The sequence below is a fragment of the Nothoprocta perdicaria genome, unplaced genomic scaffold (assembly GCF_003342845.1).
Source record: "Nothoprocta perdicaria isolate Ctin4 unplaced genomic scaffold, notPer1 scaffold_6, whole genome shotgun sequence".
NCBI lineage: Eukaryota > Metazoa > Chordata > Aves > Tinamiformes > Tinamidae > Nothoprocta > Nothoprocta perdicaria.
This window is the reverse complement of record NW_020455865.1, coordinates 1,372,439-1,398,497: the sequence shown is the minus strand read 5'-3', so window position 1 is coordinate 1,398,497 and position 26,059 is coordinate 1,372,439. Positions and strand designations below refer to the sequence as shown.

Below are 26,059 nucleotides of genomic sequence, written 5' to 3'. Positions count from 1 at the left end.
AAGCAGCCGCAATGACAGYGGCTGCCTGGAGTGGCTGCAGGCAGCAGGCGGGAGCATGAAGTAGAGGCATYGCTGCAGTGCTCAAGATGAACTCCTCTTTGGTCGGCAACCAGAGTGGCCGCCCGTTCTGTCTCCTGGCCATCAGCTATCTGGAGACCATCAATTTTTGCCTGCTGGAAGTGGTTATTATTGTGTTCCTCATGGTGCTGATTATTTCAGGAAACATTATAGTGATCTTTGTCTTTCACTGTGCACCTCTACTGAACCACCACACCACCAGTTACTTCATCCAGACTATGGCGTACGCTGACCTCCTGGTAGGTGTGAGCTGTCTGGTGCCTTCTCTGTCTCTGCTGCACTACCCCGTCGTTTTGAGCGAGTCCTTGGTTTGCCAAATCTTTGGCTATGTGGTGTCCGTGCTCAAGAGYGTCTCCATGGCCTCCTTGGCCTGCATCAGTATTGACCGATACATCGCCATCACTAAACCGCTCACCTACAACACCCTGGTCACCCCGTGGAGACTCCGGATCTGCATTCTGATGATTTGGCTGTACTCCTGCCTGGTCTTCTTGCCCTCCTTTCGCTGGGGCAAGCCTGGCTATCACGGGGATGTGTTTCGGTGGTGCGCCGATTCCTGGAACACCGATCCTTACTTTACCCTCTTCATTGTGGTGATGCTCTACGCGCCCGCCGCTTTCACCGTTTGCTTCACATACTTCAACATCTTCCGCATCTGCCAGCAGCACACGAAGGAGATCAACGAGCGGCGCGTGCGCTTCAGCTCGCAGGCCGCCGAGGCCGGCGAGGCGCAGCCCTGCGCCGACAAGCGCTACGCCATGGTCCTTTTCCGCATCACCAGCGTCTTCTACATCCTCTGGCTGCCCTACATCATCTATTTCTTGCTGGAGAGCTCCAACGTCTATAGTAATCGCGTCGCGTCCTTCTTGACCACTTGGCTTGCCATTAGCAACAGCTTCTGCAACTGTGTCATTTACAGTCTCTCCAACAGTGTCTTTCAGAAGGGGCTTAAGCGTCTCTCGGGGGCTATTTGTGCCTCTTGTGCCAGACCAAGGGTAGCTAAGGACTCCTCTACCTCTAGGAGCAAAAGATCCTCCAATGGATGTCACGTCTGAGAAGCATGTCGTTGTGACTGGGAAGTGCAGGGACAATTCTGTAAATTGCAAAATAAGTTAAATATGATTTTAAGATGTCCAGATTTGCAAAAAGGTTTCTGAGAAATGCTGCTGACATAGAAGAATCAGGAGCACATATCATTGTGATTTCACTTAAAAATGCTTGCTGTGGAGGAGGYTGTGGAGTTTCACCTCCATATTTGTTTTTAAGAATAAAGCTGTATCTTGACACTTACCTCTCCAGCTGGTGTGACTGAATGGAGTGGGTGTCTGAGAGCTTCAGCAAAATGTAGTCTTTCTTACAGCTTTACTAGGTTCTTTTGAGATTCGTGCTTCACATGCAAATGATAGATCTGAAGTGGAAATGTCACAGTCTATGGTATATTACAGGGATTTTTTTAATATATGCCAAAGTATATTGACAGTGTTCCAGCGTCGTTATAAAGGGGCCAAACAGCTAGCGCTACCTAGACAGGACTTCTGGAACAGGAGGGAATAGTGTGAACGTCTCGTGTGGACTTCACCTCTCGCCGAGCCGCGAGCGCAGGGACGTGTCCCAAGGGATGCGATCAGGAGGACCGGCCTGGCCTGCCTTGCCCGAGTCCTGCCTTGCTGGGAGCATCTGCCTTTTCCCACTTGTGAAGTGATACGAAAAACATGGATCAGACCAAATTTAGCAGTAAAATAAAATGTGTTTTGATAAGCTAAGAGAAAATGCTTGTTGTTTTATGATACTGGAATTGTGGCAGCCACTTGAGGATGATGCCAACATGTGAAAATTATTCTCAAAACAGTGGAGAAATGCCACATTTTTGTGTGTGGAAATTTTCTCAAGAACAACTTTTAAAAATAACATGTCCCCCTTTTTTTAATCTAAATTCTTCTGATATTTTACATACTAGAACTTAAGGGGAAAGGAAAGAAAACAATTGTCTTCTAAACAGCTAAGGGAACTATGTTGTAAATTTAACTGTAGCATTTCAGTTATGAATAAGTGCACAGAGCTAAATTGGAGACATTTTTCTTTAGGCTTTGTGGGATTAAAGATGGTTTGAATATAGCAGGAGTTAAATCCTTTTGGCAAATGTATGAAATTGGTCGAGTGAAGTACAGTATCCGAGAAGCAGAGTTAATGTTGACTGCAGCTTGGTGGGGCTGGCTTAGCTGAAATATGCCTGCACTGTAATGCCGCTAGGAATGCAGTATGGCCCTCAGACGGGTTAATTTTCTTGATGAATATCCCTGTCTTTCTATGGATGCGTCAAATAAGATATTGGAAACTAAACTGTTTGTGAACCCTGTATTCCTGCAGTAATGGATTGYGGTCTGCATCACCGCCCCTGGTGCCGCGCGTGGTGCAGGGCCCTTGCCACAGCTCGCCTCTGCGCTGGCCGCGGGTGACGAGCAYGACTGCAGGGCCCTGCGCTGCCCGGGCTTCAGCCTCCGTGTTCAGGGATTCCTGGAGCTCCTGTATTCGGTTACTATATATTGGTAGTCACAGTGGCGATGAAAATCTTTAGGGAAATTGAATTTAAGAAGTTTTCTCTGGGCCAAAGCAGTGGCTGCAGGTGATTTTCTTTTGGTTTTGTTTTTATTGGTTTCATTTTTACTGGTTGTTGTAGACCAAGCTCATGCGTTTTCTGGTAGTCCAGCCTGTCTTTCCCACACGTGTACGTGTACCCTCTGTGATTTGAGTTCTGACATCTGATGTTCCACACATTGCCTTGGAGGATGACAGTTTGTCTCTGTATCCTACAACGGCACCTGCAAAAACCTGCTCCTAGTCCTGTTGGGCTCTGTTACATGTTTGTGCAGATGCCATTGAGGAAATGGGGAAGAAGAGAGATGGGGCTGAGTGCAGCGCTCCTGGCATGACTTGTACTTGCAGGACTGAGTGCAGATCTGTGTGTGCTCCCCACAGGGATCCACATGTGTCCTGCTGCTGGGAAAGATGGGGCAGAGCCCTTCAGCTGCGGCCAGGTTGCACTGGAGAGCCCTGTTGCAAAGCATGTTCGAATCTCATCTTGGTTTGCTCTCAAAGTATTCCATCTGTAGTTCAAAYGTGTCAAGATAAGCTTCTTCAGGTCACGTGAAACTTAAAGAATTTTATGATTATCTCAATCCTTTTGCCTTCGCAGCTGTATTAATTGCTGTCTTTTGTACTAGGGCTGCGTCTAGAGCCAGGCCTTGCTCTGTAATCTTTGCACACACGCAGCAGCAGTGCTCTCTTCTGCAGAGCCCTTGCAGCCTGAGTTATGCTTGGAGACAAGATGTGAACGTGACAGAGCGCCGGSGGGAGCAGAGCAGGCGGGCGCAGCGCGTAGGGTAATAAACCCCAGCACATCAGCTGCCTAATTGTGCTGCGGCTTCGGGGGCGTTAGGGCTTAGGTGKGCTTTGGGGAGCAATTTAAGGGCTTTAGTCACTAATGGGAAAGCATTTGTGGTATTTTTGGAACAGCCTCTCAGGTAAACTCTCTATGGCTTTTCTCTGCTCTTCACCTTAGCTAACATTTCCAAGTCCTTGAAGCAATACAGTCTAGCATTAAAATAGCATTTGATTAAATTTAATTTCTTCTTTTTCTTTCAACCCAGTCTTTTATAGCACAAATAAAAGATTTAATTGTATGTTAACTTTTAAGAACATGGAAAGTATCTTTAAAAAGGTAAAGAGTGTGAACGAACGCATACACATTTAATTTAAGGTGAAGCAATTGCTGCTTACTCTGAAGACCTGAAGCTGTACGTAGGTGTCCTTTTTCAAGAYGCAGATGCGTGTTTGCTGCCGCTGTTGCTTTGCAGCGAAGTTTCATTATAATATCCTAACAGCCAGGATTTTGCTTGTTCACTTGCCATACCCGTGTCAGAATCTCAGATGATTTCCATGAGGGGAAAAGCAGAATCTGGAGCACTCTGGGAGATGGAGAGCAGTTGCAGCCAAGTGATGCATTCAAGTTTCAGCTCACATCAGTTTTTACAGACACTTTTTAAAATTGCCTCAGTAGACTAGCGTTAATGTTTCTAGTTTTGTGTGTTAATTTATCTATTTCTTAAATTTTAAATTACATTTTTTTCCTGTCATTTAATTTAATGTTGTTCTAGGTTTGTATGTGATGAGATTATTTAAATATTTATGAATACACTTGAATCTCTGCAATTAAATTACATAGGCGTGAATGTTGCTTACTGTGCCAGTTGTGGAAGAAATTTGMAATTACTACAGTCAGCAATCCATCTAACATATTTTGTCACGGAGTTAACAGGAGGTACGTGCACAGCTTTCATCACAATTTGTGCCATTAATTGTTATAGAGCAGAATTTCCAAGTGGGAGACTTTCTTCCCTTTACGTAATCTAATTTTTGCTTGGCTGTGCTTATAGCTGAGGGTGCCTAGTGCTTTAGGAATTAGCAGCAAGACCATTGTGTAGATGAAGATGCAGGAAGCAGAAATCAAATTAGATCTTCATAGAAATGGTGTGCGATGYGGTTTCATGTATTCAATTTGAAATTCCATCTCAGGCTGTAAATTTATTTTTTGTTAGAGTTATCACATTGAGCTGCTAGAAGGTTCAATTTACAGGATGGAATTCAGTGACTTTTTTTGTTGTTGTTTTTAGTACCGTGGGAAATCATTTTTATATACACAGCCTTTCAGAATGTGGTAATTTGCTTATCCAGTACTCTTAATTAAAAAAAAAAAAAAAAAACCCAAACCCTGGAAGTAGCAGTATTCAGTAGCATGGGCAGCCTTTCTTTGAGCACAGCCTTGCACGAGAATATCCCCACTGCAGCGTCGCCCCTACCCCTGCTCTCGTGTTAAGGCTTTTCCTTTTTTTGGAGGGAGAGGAGCAAATGCAGACAGTGCTAAAATTAAAGCTATAAAATATTTTTGGAAGAGAAAATCTCTTCAGAATTAAAATTTAGTATATCTAAAAGTAGATGCAGTACTTATAGAAAGAAACTGAAAGTTGCAGTTAGTTAAAACAACCAAGAGAAACCTGCTGTGTGTTAGCACCAGTTTGATAAAAATCGCGGTTATGTCAGAACAATAGAGCATTTAATTTGGGCTATTTCCTTTATACCACAATTCCTTAAAGATGGAGTTTAACCTCTTTACTCCAGATGCTCTGCGTGGCAGAGGAGCAGCTGGATCCCCTCCGCTCCCACTGTTGGATTCCCTGAAATCCCAAGCTCCTTGGCCAGGTGTGAACATCGCGGACAAGCGCTCCGGAGCATCGATGTGCACCCGGCCGCGCGCCCTCCTGTGCTTGCCCAGTGTGCTTGCCGCACGTGGAGGCTTTTCCAAGGACAGGTACCTTAGCGCTTGCGTATTTCACCCATATAACACTCGCTCAGATCTCCTGAGCTTTAGCCCTTAATGGGAACGACAACATGGTCTTGTGCCCCGATGCAATTTGGTTGGATGCGGATTTACAACCTCCGGTGCGTGCCAGCTGTCAGGCYGGGCAAAGCTGACTCTCTAGCTAGTGAATGTGGGTGTTCGGAGTGATTAGTAGAAGCTAACGAAGGTATCTCTGTTTTGGCCTGAAAATGGGAGAAGTGCTCTGAGGACTGAGGGAGTCAAGGGGCTCCTGGGTCTTCCCACTGAGGAGGAAGAGCAGGAGGCCACGATGGTGCGGGACCCTTCTGCACGTGAGAGCTTCCTTTGCTAAGGACTGCCTGGAAATCTGTGGAGAAGGGCGGGAAGGTGCATGGCGTGGGGCTGTCTACGGAGCCCAGGCTCCCACGGCCACGCTTCCCGCGCCGCGGCACCCGCCGCCCCGCCAACGGGAACGGAAGGACCTTGATCTTTCTATTCTGACTTCTCTCTTTTTATGAATTTGTAAGATGAGGATGGTAATTTTGTAATTCAGAGCCCTGGCTTCTCTCTGATATTTGTTACTGGAGATCCTGTGATTAAAATGTTATATAAATTCAAGTATCTCCTTGCAAAGATGAACTCGTACCAATCTTGCTATGCATATGCAAGTCGTGTCACAAAGATCGTATGATAAAAGCAGTCAATTGCTTAATAAAGCAAGTCATAACTTTAACTGTAATTGGTAAAAATAATAAAAAAACTTCTGAGATTTCAACTGAAAGCGAAACTTGAAAATCAGTATGTAGATGAGTAAAGGATGACGTTTGTAATATGCTGGCAAGATGATAGAGGGATTTGTCAGGGGAAATAAAAACAGTTTGCACTAAAGTGGCTTAGGTATATTTATAATGCTAGTGAATTTTTGTGTGTGTGAAATCTTTGGACTATTTTAATATAATATAAGGCTTTGAGCTTTAGATAACTGAAATTGCTGATTTTATGAAATTACATTAGTGCCACACTGTGAAGTATTTTTAAATTTTAGCATTACTGGATATTGAAAGTATTTCATTAAAACATCTTTTAAAAACTTTTTTTTTTTTTTGTAGATGCTGTGAAAAGAATTGATGCTTAGTGTACAGAGAAATAACACCCTGAGGGCTGTAAGGTGCCTACAGCTTTCCCCTCAGGTTTTGAGAGATTAGGTATTTCTTGAGGATAAGTTGTTGTCATTAAAGTTACTAAAAATAACAGCGCGGTTAATCCTTTCAGATGGCGGGAAGCAGCATTACCCTCTGCCCCCCGTAACCGTCTGGAAGGATTTGCAGACACGTGCGTGGTCTTTGCCGTGGTCGTGTCTTCAGTGCGGCTGTGCAGCACAGTGCTTTGCAAGTTGCTATGCTGATAGTTTCTCTCCATGCGTAACCTTTGCAATCTAGTTCCTATTGTAATTCTAGCATGTGAACACTAGGTTCGATTTTGTATCCCTCTAATGCAACCGGATGGGAATGAGTTTGCAATTGTGAATGATGAGCTTTCCTATTGTTAATACTCGTGGGTTTGTGTTTTCTTCAGGGCGCTCCGAGCTGTGTTAGTACCTTTCCAGGGCTGCTCTGCGTGCCGTTCAGGGCGCAGCTGCAAGCGTGGGGAGCGGTGCACGCGGGTGCTTCTGGGTCGCTCTGCTGGCCGCGGGCAGCCGAGCGGTCTCCGGTTGAAGGATGCTCTTCCCCTCTCCTCTGCCTGTCTCCTTCCTCCTTGGCGAAGCACAAGCCGCCGGTCAGGTTATTTCGTGTGTCCTGTGGCGGTTCAACACGTCTGACTGATGGTTGGTAGGAGGAATTTTCTTTGGGAGTCAGTCCAGTTCCTTACACAAGTTGTATCACGACTGGTACTTTTTACCTGCGTGTCAGTGAAAAGGCCAAGAATAGATAAAAATCGCATGTAAGAATGTGTACGTGTGTGTAAGTATTTTGTGCACCTTTTAAAGCTGGAAATCATTTTGTATTAAAAGATAAAAGGTTTGAGCGTGAAACCCCTGCTGTTAAGAACTATGGAAAAAAAATCCATCAAAGCAGATTAGAAAAGCAAACAGGTGAATTCTGAGCCAATCCGACCTCTAAGTCTCTCTAATACTGTTTTTAATTGTGACAGTGCAGAGTATTATGGTATCAGTCTAGGCTCCGTGGTGTTCCTAATCCCCGCCTGGATTTGTTCTGCTGGGAACCCTGCAAGGGAAGGGRGAGATGGGGAAGATGGGCATTCTGATTGATATTCACGACAGCTGAGGAACAGTGAATGTTGTGGCTCCAAAAATGTGCATTTAGTGCCAGCTCAGAACTGCTGCTCAAGTGCAGGGGACAGGAGTACTTTTACCCCYTATCTTGGAACATTTCTGCAGCTAATTTTTTTTTCAGCTAAGGCTGATAATAGGAAAAAAATAGTTGAGCCAAAACCTACAAATGCTACTGATTTAAAATATTTACATATTTTCAAATATTAAACAGAACTAGAATAAATTGAAATATGTAAAATTTCTGATTCTAAATCTTTGCGTAATTATTTGCAAGAGTTAATTTTGTGATGAGCTGCTAATACTGGAGCAAATGTATTATTCCCTTTGAGATGATCTGTATTCTAGCTGTCATACATCAATGGCTTGTTTCCCTTTTGCTGTAGATGTACATACATATATATATGTATATATGTGTGTGTGTGTGTATTTTAAAACAACCAAATTAACATGGCGGTAATTGTACAGTCACACAGTTTACACTAGGGCTTTGTAAAATACGTAATTTTAAGAATGTTGGTGTGTTTCTTAGCATATTTTATAAACACTTTGCTGAGTCTGTTATCAACACTTCCCGTCCTAAGAGAAACGCCACATATTGCTGTGGTTGTTCTACTGGTTACGTTCTTGTCTGTCATTTGTTTTGGTCTGATRTAATCTTGATACTACTAAAATTTAAAGGGCTGTTGACAAATTTCACATAGCCTGGCATTGCCTGTTCTCCAAATGTATGGATCATGCATCAACAGTACTAAATAGCCTTACTGTTTTGCCTAAAAGCCTAGCTAATTTATTTAACATCCTCTGTCTACAGAGAGGTCTTTGGAAGGGGCAGCATATTTTGAGGTGCTCCTCCTTTTTAAAGGGATGCTCAGAACTGAATAGCAGTACTTGTTGATCAGTGATATTATTGTAGCCAAAGGATGCATGGGTGGTTTAATAGGAAGTTTTYGCTTCTAAATTCTTGATGAAATGTAGTGTTCTACAGAGCTGTGTGAAGAGTGTAGTTTTTTATTCTGAAATGCACTTGTACACTTTATTTGAAAGGTCTGAATGGATCATAAATACATTTAAGAAATAAATGATACGTCACATGTTTTCAAGTCTGGTCTCGGGTGACTCTTGTGTAACCGCGTGCTGATACAGGTGGGCGCTTCTCCTCTTCTCTTTAGGGCTTTCAATAGGCCTGGTTGTCCGTAACCACCAGGAGTGGGAAAACCTTCCATCGCGCGCTGCTCGTCTATGCTTCACCCATCCATGTTGCAGGACACTGCAGGCAAACTCCTCTTTTTTATTTTCCTGTGGGAAACTTGAGCCCTAAAAGGAAACGAGCGCAGCTAAAGGGCTGGATATCACAAGGGATTCACTTTTATTTTTAGAGTTGTACTATATGGCCATATTTGGACTGAAAATATGCTGTATCAATGCACTATTGTATCAAACTGCAGCTCTCTGGCCATTCTGACTTTGAGTTGTTCAGGTTTTTCCACGGATGCTGTTCATCGGTAGCTGGTGCAACGGCAGGTAGTGCCTGTGTCCAGCGTGCAGCCTTTCTTGCCAGAAGCTGCCGAGCGTGTTGCTTTGGACCCCGTGCAAACGCGTTTTATCGCGTTGCCTGAAGGTTCCAGTTACAGGTTTGACTCTCCTTGCTCCGAACGTCTCCGCTGGCTTCGACGGCAGCACATGCAGCGAGTAGGCCCAGTGGGAACGACCGGGCAAATGCTGCTTACCGGGAATGATCTTGAGAATGGCATTAACGTGCAAAATAACCGTGGTGACAGGCTGTCTCACTAACACTAAAAATAGGTATTCATATTTTAGGGTATATTTAAAATGTGTAGATCTGCTTGGAATCGCTCTTCCACGTTACCCATGAGGTTATCGGTGCTGCTGGTCCATGAAAGCTTCCGCCAATTTCAGCCTTTCCGGCCTCCTACTCTCTGAAGGGCCCTGCCAGGACCGGCACGTGCCACCAGCGCCTGGAGGAAGCTGAGGATTCCCAGGATCGAGTCTCTCCACCYGTCTCACAGGGATCTCTGCCTGGGTGATCTCAGTGGCATCAGTGGGCTCTCTGTCAGCAGTAACTGCAGTGGGAAGGTTGATCCCATTCGGGCAAGAATGAGCCTCAAGCAGAGCTTGGGTTTTATTTTCTTAGTTGGGAGGTGTCCCATCAGGTTTCCACTGAGAAAACTGTTGAGAAAGTTACTTGTTGGCACTTTATTTGGCATTTGTTGGACGTGTTTTCTCAATTAGACTAAGGGGTATAGTCTGAAGACATTGATTAAGGTTGTTACTGCATGATATGCTTTGCTAACCTGAGGATGCTCCCAGGAAAATCAATGATATGTTAAATTTAGAGGAAAATATATTAAAAAAAAAGAAGTCCTTTAAGTGTTATGGCACAGTTAGGAAGTGGGAACAAATATATTTTTAGGAAGGCTGATACAATGGATGAGTTTCTATGCTCTAGAYTGGGTCTCAGCTCAGTTGCTCATCTTGTTTCGTTTTGAATCCGTTGGCRAGGAAGTCTCGAGTGCACCTCCAGTAGTAATTTTCAGTGCATAAGAGGGAGGGGAAGGGTATGTTCTCAGCAAGAGCATCCACATTTTCCTGCGTTTCCTTCAGAGCACTGAACTGTTATGAGAATTTTAATCTTCATTACACTTGCCTCAGTTCTCATGACTGTTTCCATTCTGTTTTCTTTATTGCTTTCTTTTTCTTCCTGTCATTCTTAGCTTTCTATTTTTCAATCCCAGTTTGCAAAGGGTGTGGGTTCAGAAGGGCTTCCTTCAGTTCCCAGTGCCCTGGAAGCATGAGAAATTGCCCATTGAGCCAATTCTCACAGCAAGGTATAAAAATAGGAGTAAAGAAAAGGTTACACAATGCTTGAATTGCAGCAGTTTGTACTAATGGAGAGATTTCAAAGCCATGGTTTGAACAACATTTTTTAAAGTTTTTCATTTCCGTATATTTTCCTCTCCTGCGCTAGTTTCAGCAGCAGGAACCAGCTTCCCCAGCTGCTGGAAGAACGATCCTGAGACATAGGAGTCAAGTGCTGAACAGTCACGCAGAGGCACAGCGAGACCATTTAATTTCTGCTTGTTAGTTAGAATAAATTACTTGAAAGAGTTTCCAACCGAATACTTTTGCCTCCATTACTTAAACAGTGGATTCAAAGGCAAGTGGAGCGAGGCTTGCTGTCCGCACCGTGCCACTGCAGCAGGGTGCGGGCGGCGCACGGGAAATGCTCTTGTTTGTGCCAAGAACCGCCCTCGGCAGCGCCCGAATCCTTGCAAAGCAGGGCACTGCGCTGGGATTCGGCCTTGGAAACTTTTAAGCAGCTGAAAGTTATCCCAAATGCCTTATTGACATGCTTAAGAGTTTTCGGAATTGATTTCTAAGCATTGTCCCTCTGTGTGCCAAACTAGACRTTAACTTTCCTGCCTTTGTTGACTTAAAAGACCTATATTTGTATAAAATTTCTTTAGYATTGGATTTTGTTTGCTTCTGATTTCATTGTATGGAGACAGACTTTCGGCATGTTAATTATTAGCGAGCTGAAATGCTGTGCAGCAATTTTGATACCATTTTCAAGGAAAGCCCGTAACTTRATTTTAATAGCAGTATGCTGTTTTCCTAATGAAATGCCTCTAAAAAGCCACGGAGAGGAGTGCTAAACTTGGGTTAAATGAGAATAGAAAATCAAGTCGACTCTGCAGAGTGAGCRAGGAATGGTTTCCCCCACTGTAACTAAGGGATGGAATTTAGGACTGCCTAAATTCCAGTTCAGCTGCCTGCAACTGCCCGGTGTCCTGTGCAGCCTAAGGGGCAGCAAAGGCCCCGGCAGGACGGGGTCCAGCGCAGCCCCGGGCTCTGACCCGTCCCACGTGCGCCGAGCATCAACACTGTGATGTGGAGCTGCCAGCCTGCAGCCTGTGCTACTGAATACATTGCACTTGTTGAATTCACAACACCACACTCATCCTAACTCTCAGTTCTAGCATAGTCCAACTTATATGTTTTTCCTTTTTTACTTCCCTTTTCTTTTGTGTTTTTTTTCCCCATAGGAGTCTCCCCAAGACAGTGCTATCACCCGGGACATCAACCGAACGTTCCCTGCTCATGATTATTTTAAAGATACTGGAGGAGATGGCCAGGACTCCCTCTACAAAATATGCAAGGTATTCTTTAAATTCTTATTTGTTAGTTTTAGTGATTTATACTGTACATCATTAGCAAATGTAACTCCATTTCTTGTGGAGGCTGTATATGAATTTCAGTTAACAGTGCCATGGAGTTTCATTATGTCACCAGACTCAGGCTGATTCTTTATTGTTGAGTGTTTGTCTKGCATATAGTGAATTCAGATAAGAGTCATTTACTTAGACAAGTGCATTATTTTGTTTTCTTTGTGTTTTCTTTTTCCTTTGAGAGAGACATTGTAAAATATTGTTCTTATTATTTTAGGCCTATTCTGTCTATGATGAAGAGATTGGCTATTGTCAAGGCCAGTCCTTTCTTGCTGCTGTGCTGCTTCTGCATGTAAGTGCTGCACTGGTTTTATTTTTTCCTACTGATTTGTTTTAAAGCTTAAGACTAAATATTGCTCCCATTGTCTAGGACAAATGTCAGTTACTCAGAGTAGCGGCGTTGCAGGCCATGTGTCTGCTTTAATGTTGGTCAATAATGATACTTTTTTCGAGACAGAAGAATACACTGCTTACAAGTCACTGTGGTGCAGGTTTCCTGAGTCTCAGTGCTTTGAATGCTGCTGCCTTTATTTGGGCTATTGTCTTGCAGGCGTTTGTGTCTTGGTTTTAGGGGTTAGCCAAGGATGAAAATAGCGGTGGTGTTTTTTTTTTTTTTATTTTTTTATTTTTTATTTTTTTTAATTTTTTTTTCTTTTTTTTTTTTTGTGGCTGTTAAGATACTTAAATAGGCTTTTCTTAACTTTAGTTGTTGTTCGTAGAAGTGACCTCAGCATAGTAATATTCTTTAATTGCTTGGGTGTTCAGGAGCCAGACAGCTTTATGGTTACTGTAAATCAAAAGCAAAAGTTTTAGATTCACTCATGCTTGRGAAGTATGAGAAAATTAGAAATCTGTAGAAATTATTTATAGACTGGTGTTTTTTCTTTTTTCTTTTTTTTCTTTTTGTCTTTAATCTGCTAACCAAAGTGTTTATTGTAAGAATCAGTAGTTAGAACTGAACAGGTCCTATAATCAGTAAGAATTTGTGATATCTGTTCTCAGTTTAGTGTCCAAATAGCATCAATACAGTATCAAATTAAGAACAGTGATACTTTCTAATCTGATTTAAAGACATGAACACCTTTACTCATACATTTATTTACTTTATTTTTGCATTTTGCTTGTTCTCTGTCCATTTATTTAAATTTTCCACTGGACTAAAGAGACTCGCAGTCAAGAACGTAGTGTGTGTTATTCCAGAGTTCTTCCTTTAACAATAGCTGTTGCTTCTGGGAATTCAGCATGCATTAAAAAACCCTGTTTCTCAAGCTTTCTTTTTCAGGAAAGTCAGCCTTTGGGGCTTGGCTGTTAGGGACAATATATATTAAAAAGAAATATTACACAAAAGGAAATTAAGTTTCTGCAAGTCCTTCTCTAGCGTATTAAAATGTCTCAGAAAAATTTTCAGATTTAATGAATTCCATCTGCAGAGTAATAATAGGAGTCTGGAGAAAGATGTTGTGGCCTTTCCAGGAACGGACTTTACTTTGGAAATATCAAAACTGAATTTTGGTGTCAGGGAGAAATGCATAAGCACGGACAAGCTGCGATGAGCCTTTCTTCAGCTTTTGACAGGAAAGGGAGAGTGAACTTTGCCAAACCAGTGCCGAGGCGTGATAAGTGGAAGCTTTGTTAGCAGTAACTGGTGTCTCTTATTCATACCATCTAAAAGATTAAATACCAAATGTAATAATATGATTTTAAAATGTAAATATATAGTTTAAAAACAAGGGAAGGACCCGGCTGAACATCCTTGGTACTACTACTTCTGCCTTAACTGCTTAGGTGACAAGGGTTTAGGCTGCTCAAAATCTGCAGGACTGCATCTKCTGCTGGGGTGATTTGGACTGAGTCACTGGGGCACAGAACTGCTTTGGTCTTCATGTCTGCAAGTAGTGTTTTCAGTTGAGTGATGGCGAGTTGATTTGCGCTACTTAATAATAATTAAACTAACACTAGCTCTCATTTTGTGTGTTCATATTCTTGCTTACATCTAAACCAACTAGGGCCAGATTAAAAAATAATAATAATAATTTGATTTTTCTGTGAGAGGGAGGGGGCACAGTAAGGGCAACTGCAAGCRGAATGATCAATGTACTTTCAGATGCCTGAAGAACAAGCTTTTAGTGTTCTGGTCAAAATCATGTTCGATTATGGACTCAGGGAACTTTTCAAACAAAACTTTGAAGATTTGCACTGCAAGTTCTATCAGCTGGAGCGCCTCATGCAGGTAYGTGCTGCAGCTTGGGGGAAGTGAATGGATCAGAACCTGCAATTCAAAGCAGTGCTCAACACATTTTTTGAAAAAAAAATTATTATTACTTATTTTAGGAATACATTCCTGATCTGTATAACCACTTTCTGGACATTAGCCTTGAAGCGCACATGTATGCTTCCCAGTGGTTCCTCACCCTGTTCACTGCAAAATTCCCTCTCTACATGGTCTTCCATATTATCGACTTGCTGTTGTGTGAGGTATGTTTATAATTTAAGAGATTTGTTGCTGTTGATAATGACGGATACCTTCTCTTCCTTTTGGTTCATGTCCATGTTATTACCTATTGTTCAAGAGCTAGACAAGTGATAYGTTTTTATGCAGAAGAGTTATACTTCTGCAGCAAAGTTTTCAGCGCTCTTTACGTTGAGTTTCTGTAAATAATCCTTTTCATAACAGTATATTTAGAAATATGCTATGTTGAATAATTTGGATCTGAGCTTGTCATGGCTGAATAAAGCACACTTCCTAATGAAGCATCTAAATCCACTGGCCAGTGTTTTTACCCTGTCCCTCTGTCTGTCTGCTGTTTGATTTGTCCACATGCCAGTGTAATAAAATGTAACAGATGGTACCTAGAAAATTGGTTCTATTTGTTTAGAATACATTTACAATTAATAAATCATYTGAAAATAGCAGTGAAACTGGAGTAATTCAGCAGTGGGGGGGGGAAAGGGAGACAGCAGCTTGAAAGAAGATGAATAGTGTATTGGTTATGGAGGATACCCCTCTATTCTATTACTGAATATAAGGGCTATTTGTAGTTAATTGGATAATATAAATAAAACATGCCTAATATGTAGTGGCAAAATAAATACTGATAAATTAACCTATTTTCTCGTTTTTCTCTTCAGGGAATAAGTGTTATCTTTAACGTTGCACTGGGATTATTAAAAGTGAGTATCCTGCTTTGCACATCACCATGCACAGTATCAGAAATTATGATGTTAGAAAATCAGACAATTAAGAAATGCTAACTACCYGTATAACATGTGCTGTTGTCTGTTGTGCTCTGCACAGGGGAGTCCCTTAGAGGGGTGGAGCAGGGGCAAGAGAAGGCTGCAGAAATGGGAATGCACAGGATTTGCAGAAARCTAAACAGATACTTTCTTGGGGCCTTTAGGAAACTGCTCTTGTTTTAGTGTCTCTGAGAATAAAGCAGTTGTTCAAAATATGCTATATGGTTACTGATTCTCTTTTTGTACTTCTAGACTACCAAGGATGACTTGTTACTAACTGACTTTGAAGGAGCTTTAAAATTCTTCCGGGTACAGCTGCCCAAGAGATACCGTTCAGAGGAAAATGCAAAAAAGCTGATGGAATTAGCATGTAATATGAAGGTAAAGATGTGATGATAGTGACTGTTATGTGAGAATATCTTTAATGTGTAGAGTTCCAGCGCTTATATGCAACTTGCTTGCTCAAGTGTAAGTACATTGCAGATGCTTCCAGTGAAACACAGAAAACCCCAGGAGTGGCATGGGCCCCCCTTGAGAGTTCAGAGGAGACTGGCTTTCCAAGATTAACATTCAGTGCTGGAAAAACTGGAGCAGTCAGAACATTTTAAATGACTAATAGCACTAAAATAAAATAATTAAGAGCATCTTTGCATTTCTTTGCTGAAATTTGTATCCAGTAATAGCTTCAAAAAGGATAATATCTTTCATCAAGATGAAATGAGGCTATTTAATTTAAAAAAGAGTAAGCAATGCTGAAAGAAAACACCACCATTTCAGACAGAGTATGGCAATCTTTAATTGTGTGTGTATATAATGTTGATGTACTGCAAATAAGAAACACATTAAAACGCATTGATAGATTTATCTAAGGAGATGAAGGATTGTGAGTTGGCATTTAAAATTTCTTAGAAATAAAGCTAGGAGTGATCTCAAGGTGAATATGTGTGTATTTATCATTGTTTTCTGTTGGGGAAGGTATGCTACATTTTGTTAACAATTTAGCTGAATTTTCCCATTCAAGACCATTTTGTAATTTTTGCTGTAGAATAGATAACAATAAGAGGTTAATTGTTTTATGGCCTTTGTAGCCTGAGGCCTGTAGCCTGATTTTTACATGAATCTGCCCATCACAAGATAGATATTCTGCACTGGTTTCAGGCATTTCTTGCATGAAACAAGTGTTGGGATAGGGGAATAACGAAGAAGGAAGTATAGCATTTTAGCTCATGCAATCACTAAACACTAGCCATAGGTTTGTCATGAAAGATGCATCTGGTTAAGATCATGTATAATGGCTACCTTTGCCTTTCATAATGAGGATAGCGGCTGATTCCTCTTTGCCGTGTCGCCTGCGGTGCCGGTTGGAGCCCGGAGCGCGGGGCTCGCGGCGCGGCTGCTGCCTCCCACCCGCGCGCGCTCGCTCCCAGTGCCGCGCTGCACAGCATTGCTTTTTTGACCTAAAATATAAGCCCTTTGCTGTCAATAGAAATCTCCAGGTCTTTGTCTGSAAGTGTTTTTGAGCAGAAAAGGGTCTGATGTCAAAATAAATTATTCATGGGAAGGGAGAGGTAGCCCCGCGAAGGCATTGTGATTGCAGCGGCATTCTGCTGAAAAGGAGGTCAGCACTGATGCGCTGAGACAACGCTGGATTCTCATGGTCACTCCTCGCTGCTGCAGACAAGTGTTAGCAGCTACTGCTGCTTTCTGCAGCCCTGGAAAGCTGCATCGCTGCCTCCTGTCACCATGCAAACCCAGAGACCTTAGCGACCTGCCCAGGGCACGGGTCCTTCTAGGGCTCTGGTATCTAAGATTGGTGACAAGAGCAGGTGTTCTCCTGATCACCTCATTATTGATATCTACAGGCAGAGCTGCTTTACTGCATTCAGAAATGCAGGAGATGGAGTCCAGCTTCTTAAGATCTGACAGTGTGCACAGCTTCAGATTTGGTTCATGAAAGCCAACAGTTTGGGCATTATTTCAGCAGGGTGAAGCATTGAAATAATCTACTGAAGTTATTGGCTTCATTTCCAGAAAAGAGTTAATATTCTGAAGATTCCTCTTGAGTGGAAAGAGTAATTTTTGGCATTGATGAGGCTGGATTGGCTCTGGTAGATGGGCTGTCTTAAGAAAATAATCAACTGAAGTATGGCTAAATGTTTCTGTGCAACTCTCGCTAGAGGGAGCTTAGCTCCTAGCTTTCCACAGTTCATTTCAAGGAAGATTGTTTAATGATAAAACCTAAAATTATAGAAAACAAACCATATTTGCCTTCTGGCTTTCGTTTTCCACACTCAGAACGTTTGGTAACTTATCAGACATCTTTTTTGAAAGAGGAAAAATTGCCATCACTGTTTGTTTATTTTTTTAGTAGACTAAACAAATTAAGATTCAAATTTTTATCACTAAGTATGTGGCAAAGATGTGTACTAACTTACATGGGAACCACACACAGTGGTCCTGGCATGGTCTGTCCTGAGAAGCGTGCGGCATCCCGGATTCCTGGCCCTGGGAAGGGGGCTGCTTGGGCTCTGCAGCAGGCTCCTACTTGGAGTATCGGATAGTTTTGTGCCAGGGAGAATGCAGGTAGGATGCTCCTGCAGGTCCTTTGCAAAAGGTTTTCTAGTTTCCATCAAGGGAGAAGAGGAAGGGACTTATCTGCAATTGTATTCAATGCCTAAAGGTTGCACCCCAACCCCTCCTGAATTGGGGGTTCTTCTGTTGATGTTGTGGGCAGGAACTAATGGGCTGTTTTCATTTAGATTAGTCAGAAGAAGCTGAAGAAATATGAAAAGGAGTATCATACCATGAGGGAGCAGCAAGCCCAACAGGAGGATCCTATAGAAAGATATGAGGTAATGCACACCTACCACAGTCTAATTTAATGCATTATGTCTGCAGGAAGCTTCTACTTCGACTGCTTTTTCTTTCAACAGTTTTGTTATGTGACTGCAATAGGGGCATCTGCTACAGGAGCATGCAGTATTCCTTATACTGGCAATTCTCCAAAAGCATTTCTCTAGCTCAGCAAGTAATAGTTAAGGAGAGTTATTTATAAATGACTTATTCTCAAGGCTAATACTTTATTTATTTATTTTGTATTTAAAATATGGCTAGCATGGTTTTGTCCTTTGGTCCCTGGGATATAAGCTGTGTGCTTGTGCTCTGCTGCAGTAAGTATTGTGGTTAACAGACAAGAATCTGATCAGAATTTTCTGTTAATTTTGTCTGTTTTGTTTTCCATAGCGGGAGAACCGTCGTCTACAGGAAGCAAATATGAGGCTTGAGCAAGAAAATGATGATCTTGCACATGAACTAGTGACCAGCAAGATTGCTCTGCGAAAGGATTTAGATAATGTAAGACACTTTTTCAGTCTTTGTGGTGCAGAGGTTTGCCTTTTCTGTTGTCATGACTGATAAATCCCCCTTTCTTTSTTTATCATAGGATGTGTTTTCATTTGTGTCTTGCCTCCAAGGTTAAGGATAGCCYAGTTTCAGACAAACATATAGGCAATTTATAATCCTGTCAGGTCCACAGTTTGAGCGGATGCAGACTTTGACATTACCCAGGATGGGGGTGCAGCTTTGCAGGGTATCTAATGTGCTGCAGAAAATGGTGATGTGGATGGGGTAGAATTATTTCTTCCATGTCTRTATTGCAGAATATGTGGACTTGTCAGACATTCATGAGAAACAGGACCTGGTGGCTGAATTACTGATATTCTGAAAAGCATACTGAACAAGTTGAGAGAAAGAGAAGAAAGCCATTTTTTTTCCCTTAGCATCTAGGGGAAGAAAGTATAGCAGGAGCTGAACTGGTCAAGGTTTTGAATTGCTGCAGAGATAAGAGGATAGATTCTGTATTCTGTTCTTCATCTCATATTTCCATGAATAAGATTTCACTGCAGACAGGCTTTTGCAAAGTCCCTAAAAACTGAAGCTGGCTGACTGGCAGTGGAACCAGATTTTTAAACACCTCAAGCAACGCTGAGAATATTTGTATGATTTGGGTTTGGCAAGTCTCTCCATGTGAACTCATCATTCTTGATCTCCTTTCAGCATTACTCTGAGGAGGAAAGCGCAGTCTGTATTACAGGAGTCTATTTAAGCTCACTCTCCCATTCCCTTCTTTTCATAGTCACGTATGAAAGATTTTAATGGGATATGTTTTTTTATGGGACCTGCAGAGACTGAAAGATCCAGGTTTTAGTAGCCCATGTGGTGGGCTAGAACAAATTCGGCCTCTCTGCTTGGGGAGATGAGGAGTTTGAGTGCTCCTGCTTTGCCTTTCTTGTTCTGTACCGAGATGAGCACRTCTCTGAAATCTCAAAGGAAGGTGGCTTTTGGAAATCATATAGCGCAGCAGCYGACAGGCTCCAAAATGTTTCAGCTTAAATTCTTTGGAGAATTTAAGGATTCCCATGGTCTCCTGGAAACCTTCTGTYAGAAAAGTATTCACAGCACACGTTGATGGCAAGGGATGAATGCTGCTCCTTATGAGGTTTGTTGTAATGACTTTCAGGTATATTACATCTGCCCCCTTTAGTGTTAAAATGTGCTATGAATCATAAAGGTATGTCTCATACAGAGCTTTCACAAAGCATTGATGTGTTCACTTTATAATAGCTGTGCTTTTTCACTTCATTAAAGGCAGCTTGTAGAAAGCCAGAAAGACTGCCCAGTACCTGCACCATGGCAAAAAATGTGCTGTGGACATTTTGTTGTTCATGGCTGCTTGAGTCCATGTCCTATATGCTGTGATTTTATTTTGATTTGTTTGAATGATGATGCTTTATATAGATTAATTTAAGTGGAGAGCTGATAGGAGGACAAAATTAAGCAAAGCCTCAGAGATAGCCCAGTGTGTGTATAATACTTGTGCCTTCAAAGGTGGTAAAGGGTGTTGGYAGCATTTGGGTTGTTCCGCAGGAGGGGTTGTGCAGGTTTGACCTACTTTAGGACTCCGATTAAATCCTCTAAAATCTTAAGTTTCATTTCTCTTACCCAGATATCCTAAAAGACAAGTACCAAAGGACATTGTATAATACACCTTTTCTGATACCTTCATGACATGTCTGAAATMTTGCAGAGTAGAAGATCAAAGCAAAGCGTTTGGAAATACAAGARTTTCCTTAATTTCCTTTGCCCTAGACCAGAAAATAGGCTTCATTCTTCTGCTGTTGTTGGACTCCAACATGTAGTTTTCTTTCACTTTAAAACAGCTTAAAACCATGTATAATGAAAAGATATTCTCTTTGCCTTTGTCGTTTTTTTTTTTAAAGGATCAGCAGGACTTTAAGGATCTAAAATTCACTTTCTGATTTTTCTTCTTTTGAAGGGAATTGGTACAGCTAGTGTCTGAACATTTCATATAGTGTTAGAGTTATTAATCTATTTTTATGTGGAATTCATACACCTATTGGGAAGTATGAAATTGCTGTGTGACACTTTTCTGTGTGACAAGAAAAGATGTCCATGTTAGCAGGGATGTTTTTGGATGGTCTATGAAGAGCCCGAGATTTTCCTCATTTCTCATTTTCTTATCCCAAAATGTATTTATCAAGCACATATTTATTGCAGTAGAGTATCCAGAAGAGGAGGGGGAAAAGTGTTTCATTTTACCCAGTGGAAAGGCAAGATTACCTCCAAATRCAGTAATGTGATTTAGCACCAGTTTATACCACCCAGGAATAGAAACTGGTCAGAAGATTTAGTGTTCCTAAAACCTGCCACTATACATCTTTATTTTTAAAGAACTGTAGTAAAAAAAAAGGGATTGTTTTTCTCCTAGCATATCTCTTGCCTTTAAGGAGTGGATGGTGTTTGACTGCTGCGTGTGATGGTAGATGAGGGTTTTTGTGCGGTATGATGTGGATGATGCTGTGAAGAAGCTGTCACACCTGTTGGTAGACCTCGGAGATCTTTGGTATTGTTTGAAATGTCCTTGAGGCATTTTTCATGAATTCTGTTTTCACTGAAAGTTTAAGTATTTGCAAACTGAACTTCATTTTGAAGTTACTGTAGCCTTTTACCAATATTACATATTGTGARCTCCCCTGTGCCTTTTTCTGTCTTCAAAATTTATCTGTCAAATTCTAGTCTTGGCTAGAAAGCAAGTATTATTTTGTRGTTGGATTTCTTTGGAACAATCTCACTCCAATTTTGCTGAAACTAATCACTGAATTCAAGGAACATCTTGTGGTGATGGAATATTGTGATATACTTTGCTAATTTTAATTTCTTACTGCTTTGGCATTGTAGTTTTTTTCTAGTAGTTTTCAGAATGCTGATGTCTTAGTAGTAGTAGTACACATGAAGAGACTGTTTTCTTGGCAGTGCTCTGGGGGATCCTGCCATGGGTGTCCAGCAGGATCAGCACAGTGGGAAAGCCCCTCACTAAGGCTACTCTCTACTCTGTTTCAGGCAGAGGAAAAGGCAGATGCTCTGAATAAGGAGCTGCTAATGACTAAACAGAAGTTGATTGATGCAGAAGAAGAAAAGAGGCGCCTGGAAGAAGAGTCAGCTCAGGTTAAGGGCATTTCTGTCATTTTCACATTGCTGTGCAGTACGGAAACAAACTAAAAACGACAAGTGTAGGAAGGGCTTAATGTTCTAAGTCATGTTTCTGCCTCTTTTGTAGTGTAAAGGACGTCAGCAAAGCAGAATTCTGTGTTTTCCTGGCAGGTGTTTGTAGGGTAGTGAATTTTTAGCTTGAAATTGTGAAGACACAGATTGTATGAAAAATTGGTGCACAGAGAAGCAGCAATTTTAGCAATCAGGGCCACCAGAGTCCAGCTCTTCCCTGAGCGAGACTGTGCCACTGTTCCATGGCACAGAATCTTGGCCTGTGTGAAACGGAGAGATGCTAAAAAGAAAGAGGAAATATCATCTGATTATTTTTGAGACTGTACAGATATATAAATATATATATATATATATTTTCTTTCCCTACAGCTGAAAGAAATGTGTCGTAGGGAACTAGATAAGGCAGAGTCAGAGATCAAAAAGAACAGCTCTATTATTGGTGACTACAAACAGGTAAGCACAACTTAATGATGATGTATTCTGTTTTCAAACCACAAGCCTGTCTTTGATATTTGAGGAGATACCTGGAAGGAACTTTCAAAGATTTTGCTTTGGGGTTCATGCTTTTGGTCATAACAAGAGAGAAAATTCATGTATACGTGTATGTATGTAATGGGCCCATACCCATCAAAAGATTAGGTCTGAATTGCATGGGTCTGCACTGCATTACAAGGGATAATTTTTTTTTTAATTTCCTTGTTAAACACTCTTGCTGTCTTTATCCATACTTTTCTTACTTTAGCCATACTTTTCTTAACCTTTGCTGACTCCTTTAGCAAGACCAGACTGCAAGTAGCTTACGTTGAAACCACTGTTGTTTCTGCAGTTATAGAAGWGTATGTACAGAATGAGAAGAATATGTACAACAAAAACGCTTAATGCAGTACTCCAATTTTCCACACTTTTTCAGAGACCTTAAACTATCCATATTAGTATTGCTGTAACATTGATTTTCGCATTCATTTGAGATAAAATGTATAAATGATTTGATAACATGGTTTTGCTTTCATTAGATCTGTTCTCAGCTGAGTGAGCGACTGGAAAAGCAACAAACGGCAAATAAAGCTGAAATTGAGAAAATACGGGTAAGATGGCAGGTAGCAGAAAAGTATGTAGTGTGTAAATCTCTGAACAAAGACATACAATTTATTTCATTAGCGAAGGGAGGGTAGAAAGAGTTTTTTGTTGGCTTACAGTTTAGGGAAGATGAATATGAGGGGAGATCTTGGAGGATGGATGAGTAGCTGCCAGCTCTCTCCCATACCCGTTTGTTACATACTGCTGTATGTAAATAATGACTGTTTTAATTGCTCTGTGGAGCTTTGTTTTTATTCTGGAGGAGATTCCTCTGGCTGTCTTACCATGAAGTAGCATGAGGCAGCACAGAGCGCGTTGCTGCCGCAAGGCAGCTTAACCCAAGACACAGCAGTGTTTCTGGAGCGCAGAGCTCTGGGCTGGCTGGAGATGCTGCCTGGCAGCGCCCGCAGCAGCCTCAGGGGTTATAAGTGCTCCCTGGGCCCTCCTGCTGCGCTGCCCTGCCAGAGCAGAGGCAGGAAAGGCTTGGATTGTGTCTCCCGTGCAGGCTCTCACAATCAGGTATTTGCTTTAGCAAAAAGTGGATGACTGTGAGCACTGCCGGGAGTTCTTCAATAAGGAAGGCCGTGTGAAGGTTGCTAGTTCTGCCAAGGACGGGTCAGACGAGGACACGGATGAGGAGAAGGAAACTCTGAAAAACCAACTGAGGGAAATGGAGCTTGAGCTGGCCCAGACCAAGCTGCAGCTAGTGGAAGCAGAGTGTAAAATACAGGTAATTCTTTTTACAAGGGCATCTATAGCGCTTCGTGTATTCTCATTCCTAGAAAAATGTGTTGGTGGTAGTGGGGCTGGAATAGATCCCGTTGTTTGAAACTGCAACCTGCTATTTGCTATGTATGGATTACTTAACCAAACATTGGGTTTGAAAAGTACAGTGTATGCCCATAAAATAATTGAAATGACATGGAGCGTGTTTAGGAGCTACCACAACATCCAGACATCTGCTTGGTTGCAGCACTGTACTCAGACTGATCTTCTGCAACTGCTCTGAAGAAATACAGTGGTTTGCCTTTTTCTGTTTAGCTTTGACAAAGTTCTGAATTTTATTCTTTTATTTCATAAAAAGTGTTGAACGAAGTAACAAGAGATGTTAGCCATATTTATGAAAACTTGGAAAAACATACTTGGAAAAACATACTTGGAAAGCACTCCACATATTTGAAGTATTTGAGCAGAATTTGTATTTAAAAAGTATTCTGTGTGCCTCAGCCTGGCCTGTTATTGCCTCTTCAACTAATTTCTGAGTGTCTGTGAAGAGAGTGCACTTTCTATGTGAATATTTCCTTCTCAGTCCTTTGAGAGGAATGAATTAAAGGTGTGGATGTGCTAATGAAATTTGGATGTTTCATGGAAGGCAGTAACACAAGATTTGTTTTGCTTTTAAAAGATCTTTATTTCATCTGCTTGTGGTGCTACTTTTAAATTATGCAACACTTGTTTACCTTCTGAAATAGCCAAGAGACTGGAGAGGTCCTAAAGTCTTCTAAGTTTAACTTACATAACTTTGTGCTGTGYATACATAACAAATCAAATAAATTATTCTTCCCTTTGCAGGATCTGGAGCACCATTTGGGTCTGGCATTGAATGAGGTACAAGCTGCAAAGAAAACATGGTTCAACAGAACAATAAGCTCTATAAAAACAGTGACTGGAGTCCAAGGAAAAGAGACGTGTTGAAAAGCAGAACTCTGTCAAACACACCTTCTTAACACAACACCTTTTGTTGCCTTCGTTGGCCAGATGTTTAATTCTGTGACATGAGAGGACCAGAATGTAAATAACATAGAAACACAGCATGCCAGGATTCAATAGGTCAGTGAGAAAGAGGATGGAAACACACATAAAAAAAGGCTTTATTGCTAGACATGGAATCTTCATACTACTGATATTTAACAGGTGATGTAGCTAGATTGAAGCTCCTCAGAGAAACACTCCATTCTGCGGTCTGGCTGGAGGCTTTTCACAGACTAGGTACGAGAACTTACCAAACCCTAATTGTTAAGTTTACATATGATAGGTTTTTTTACAGTTATAACCTTTTTTAATATTTTATTTGAAAGGAAAAGCGTCACTAACAAAGTAAAAAGAAAAAAAAATAGAAAAAAATATATATTAAAAAAAAGACTTTAGAAAGAACTACATCAGTGCCAGAAAGCAGTCCCCAGAGGTAGGATATGGAGAGTAGGAGGTGACATGTTTTGCTTTATGAATGGGGATGATTTCAGCATTCCTGTCAGAGCAACCCCACTTTGTTTTAGTAGGTAGGTGCAGCATCCATCTCTGTGTTTGGCATTTCTTTCTGTTACTAATCAATTCTATGCAACTCTGGGCTTTTTTTTGGCATGGGCTGCCAAACAAATTCAAAACAGAGATTGGGGGCTTTTTTTAAGTGCTAGACAAGAATAATCAGAATTCTTGGCAAATTTCCGTTTCGCTTCTGTGTCATGTTGTTAAATCCACACATCAACAGCATTAAACCCCCGACATCAAGACTGCTAATAAGTACTAATTATGTGGATGGTCTGACATTTAAGTAAGTCTTCTTGTTCTTTTTGTTTGTGTTTTTTTTTTTTTTTTTTTGTCAGGCTTTGTTTTTTGTTTGTTTTTTACCAGGCTGCAGCAGGCCTTCTGTGAAGCTTTAAGAAAGCTTCCAGGATTTAGTTTTGCACATAGGTATGAATGGGACAAAGAAACAATAAACTGAGATATATATGAGGCAAAAATCACTGCGCGAGTGTAGCTGCGAGGATCATAGCTGTCCAGCTGGCTTCCCTGGTAAGGTGTGCAGAGATTGTGTAGGTCATTACCACGCGCGACGCAGTTGCACTAATAGGTGCTAAACGTGCTTGGATTTTTAYCCGTTGGAATGTCTTGAGTTCTCACCAGAAAGCTGTAGAATGGAGTTTTGCACCTTGTAATTTTTTTAATTTATAATGGTTTTGTGTTATGCTGAAGTATCTATTGCATCAGTGGATAAATTTTGTGTGCAGTGTGAGTATAAGCTGGTAACAATAAGAGGCACTGGTTTGTATATAAAGATATTTGGTTTATTTTGTATTTCTACCTTTTTTCTTGTTTACTGTACTAATGCTAGCTAATGTACTCTGTAACTACAGAATAGAACATGCTATGTCCAAGCTTTTTTCCTTAACTGCA

At 41.4% G+C, this 26,059-nt stretch overlaps 2 protein-coding genes across 2 annotated transcripts in view; both read left to right on the top strand.

The window, feature by feature from the left end:
- RABGAP1 (RAB GTPase activating protein 1) overlaps positions 1–26,059 on the top strand; it is a 49,419-nt gene extending 23,360 nt beyond the window's left edge. Inside the window, exons 13-25 of the mRNA XM_026049508.1 lie at positions 11,810–11,923; positions 12,210–12,284; positions 14,097–14,222; positions 14,324–14,467; positions 15,122–15,163; positions 15,479–15,607; positions 17,986–18,078; positions 18,470–18,580; positions 21,647–21,751; positions 22,178–22,261; positions 22,822–22,893; positions 23,418–23,615; positions 24,458–26,059. Coding sequence (XP_025905293.1) covers positions 11,810–11,923; positions 12,210–12,284; positions 14,097–14,222; positions 14,324–14,467; positions 15,122–15,163; positions 15,479–15,607; positions 17,986–18,078; positions 18,470–18,580; positions 21,647–21,751; positions 22,178–22,261; positions 22,822–22,893; positions 23,418–23,615; positions 24,458–24,580 — 1,416 coding nt within the window. The 3' untranslated portion in view covers positions 24,581–26,059. The remainder of the gene's footprint in view (positions 1–11,809; positions 11,924–12,209; positions 12,285–14,096; positions 14,223–14,323; positions 14,468–15,121; positions 15,164–15,478; positions 15,608–17,985; positions 18,079–18,469; positions 18,581–21,646; positions 21,752–22,177; positions 22,262–22,821; positions 22,894–23,417; positions 23,616–24,457) is intronic.
- GPR21 (G protein-coupled receptor 21) lies at positions 50–1,368 on the top strand. The gene has a single exon (XM_026049509.1). It carries the CDS (start codon positions 87–89, stop codon positions 1,131–1,133), a length of 1,047 nt encoding a protein of 348 aa, XP_025905294.1. The 5' UTR covers positions 50–86; the 3' UTR covers positions 1,134–1,368.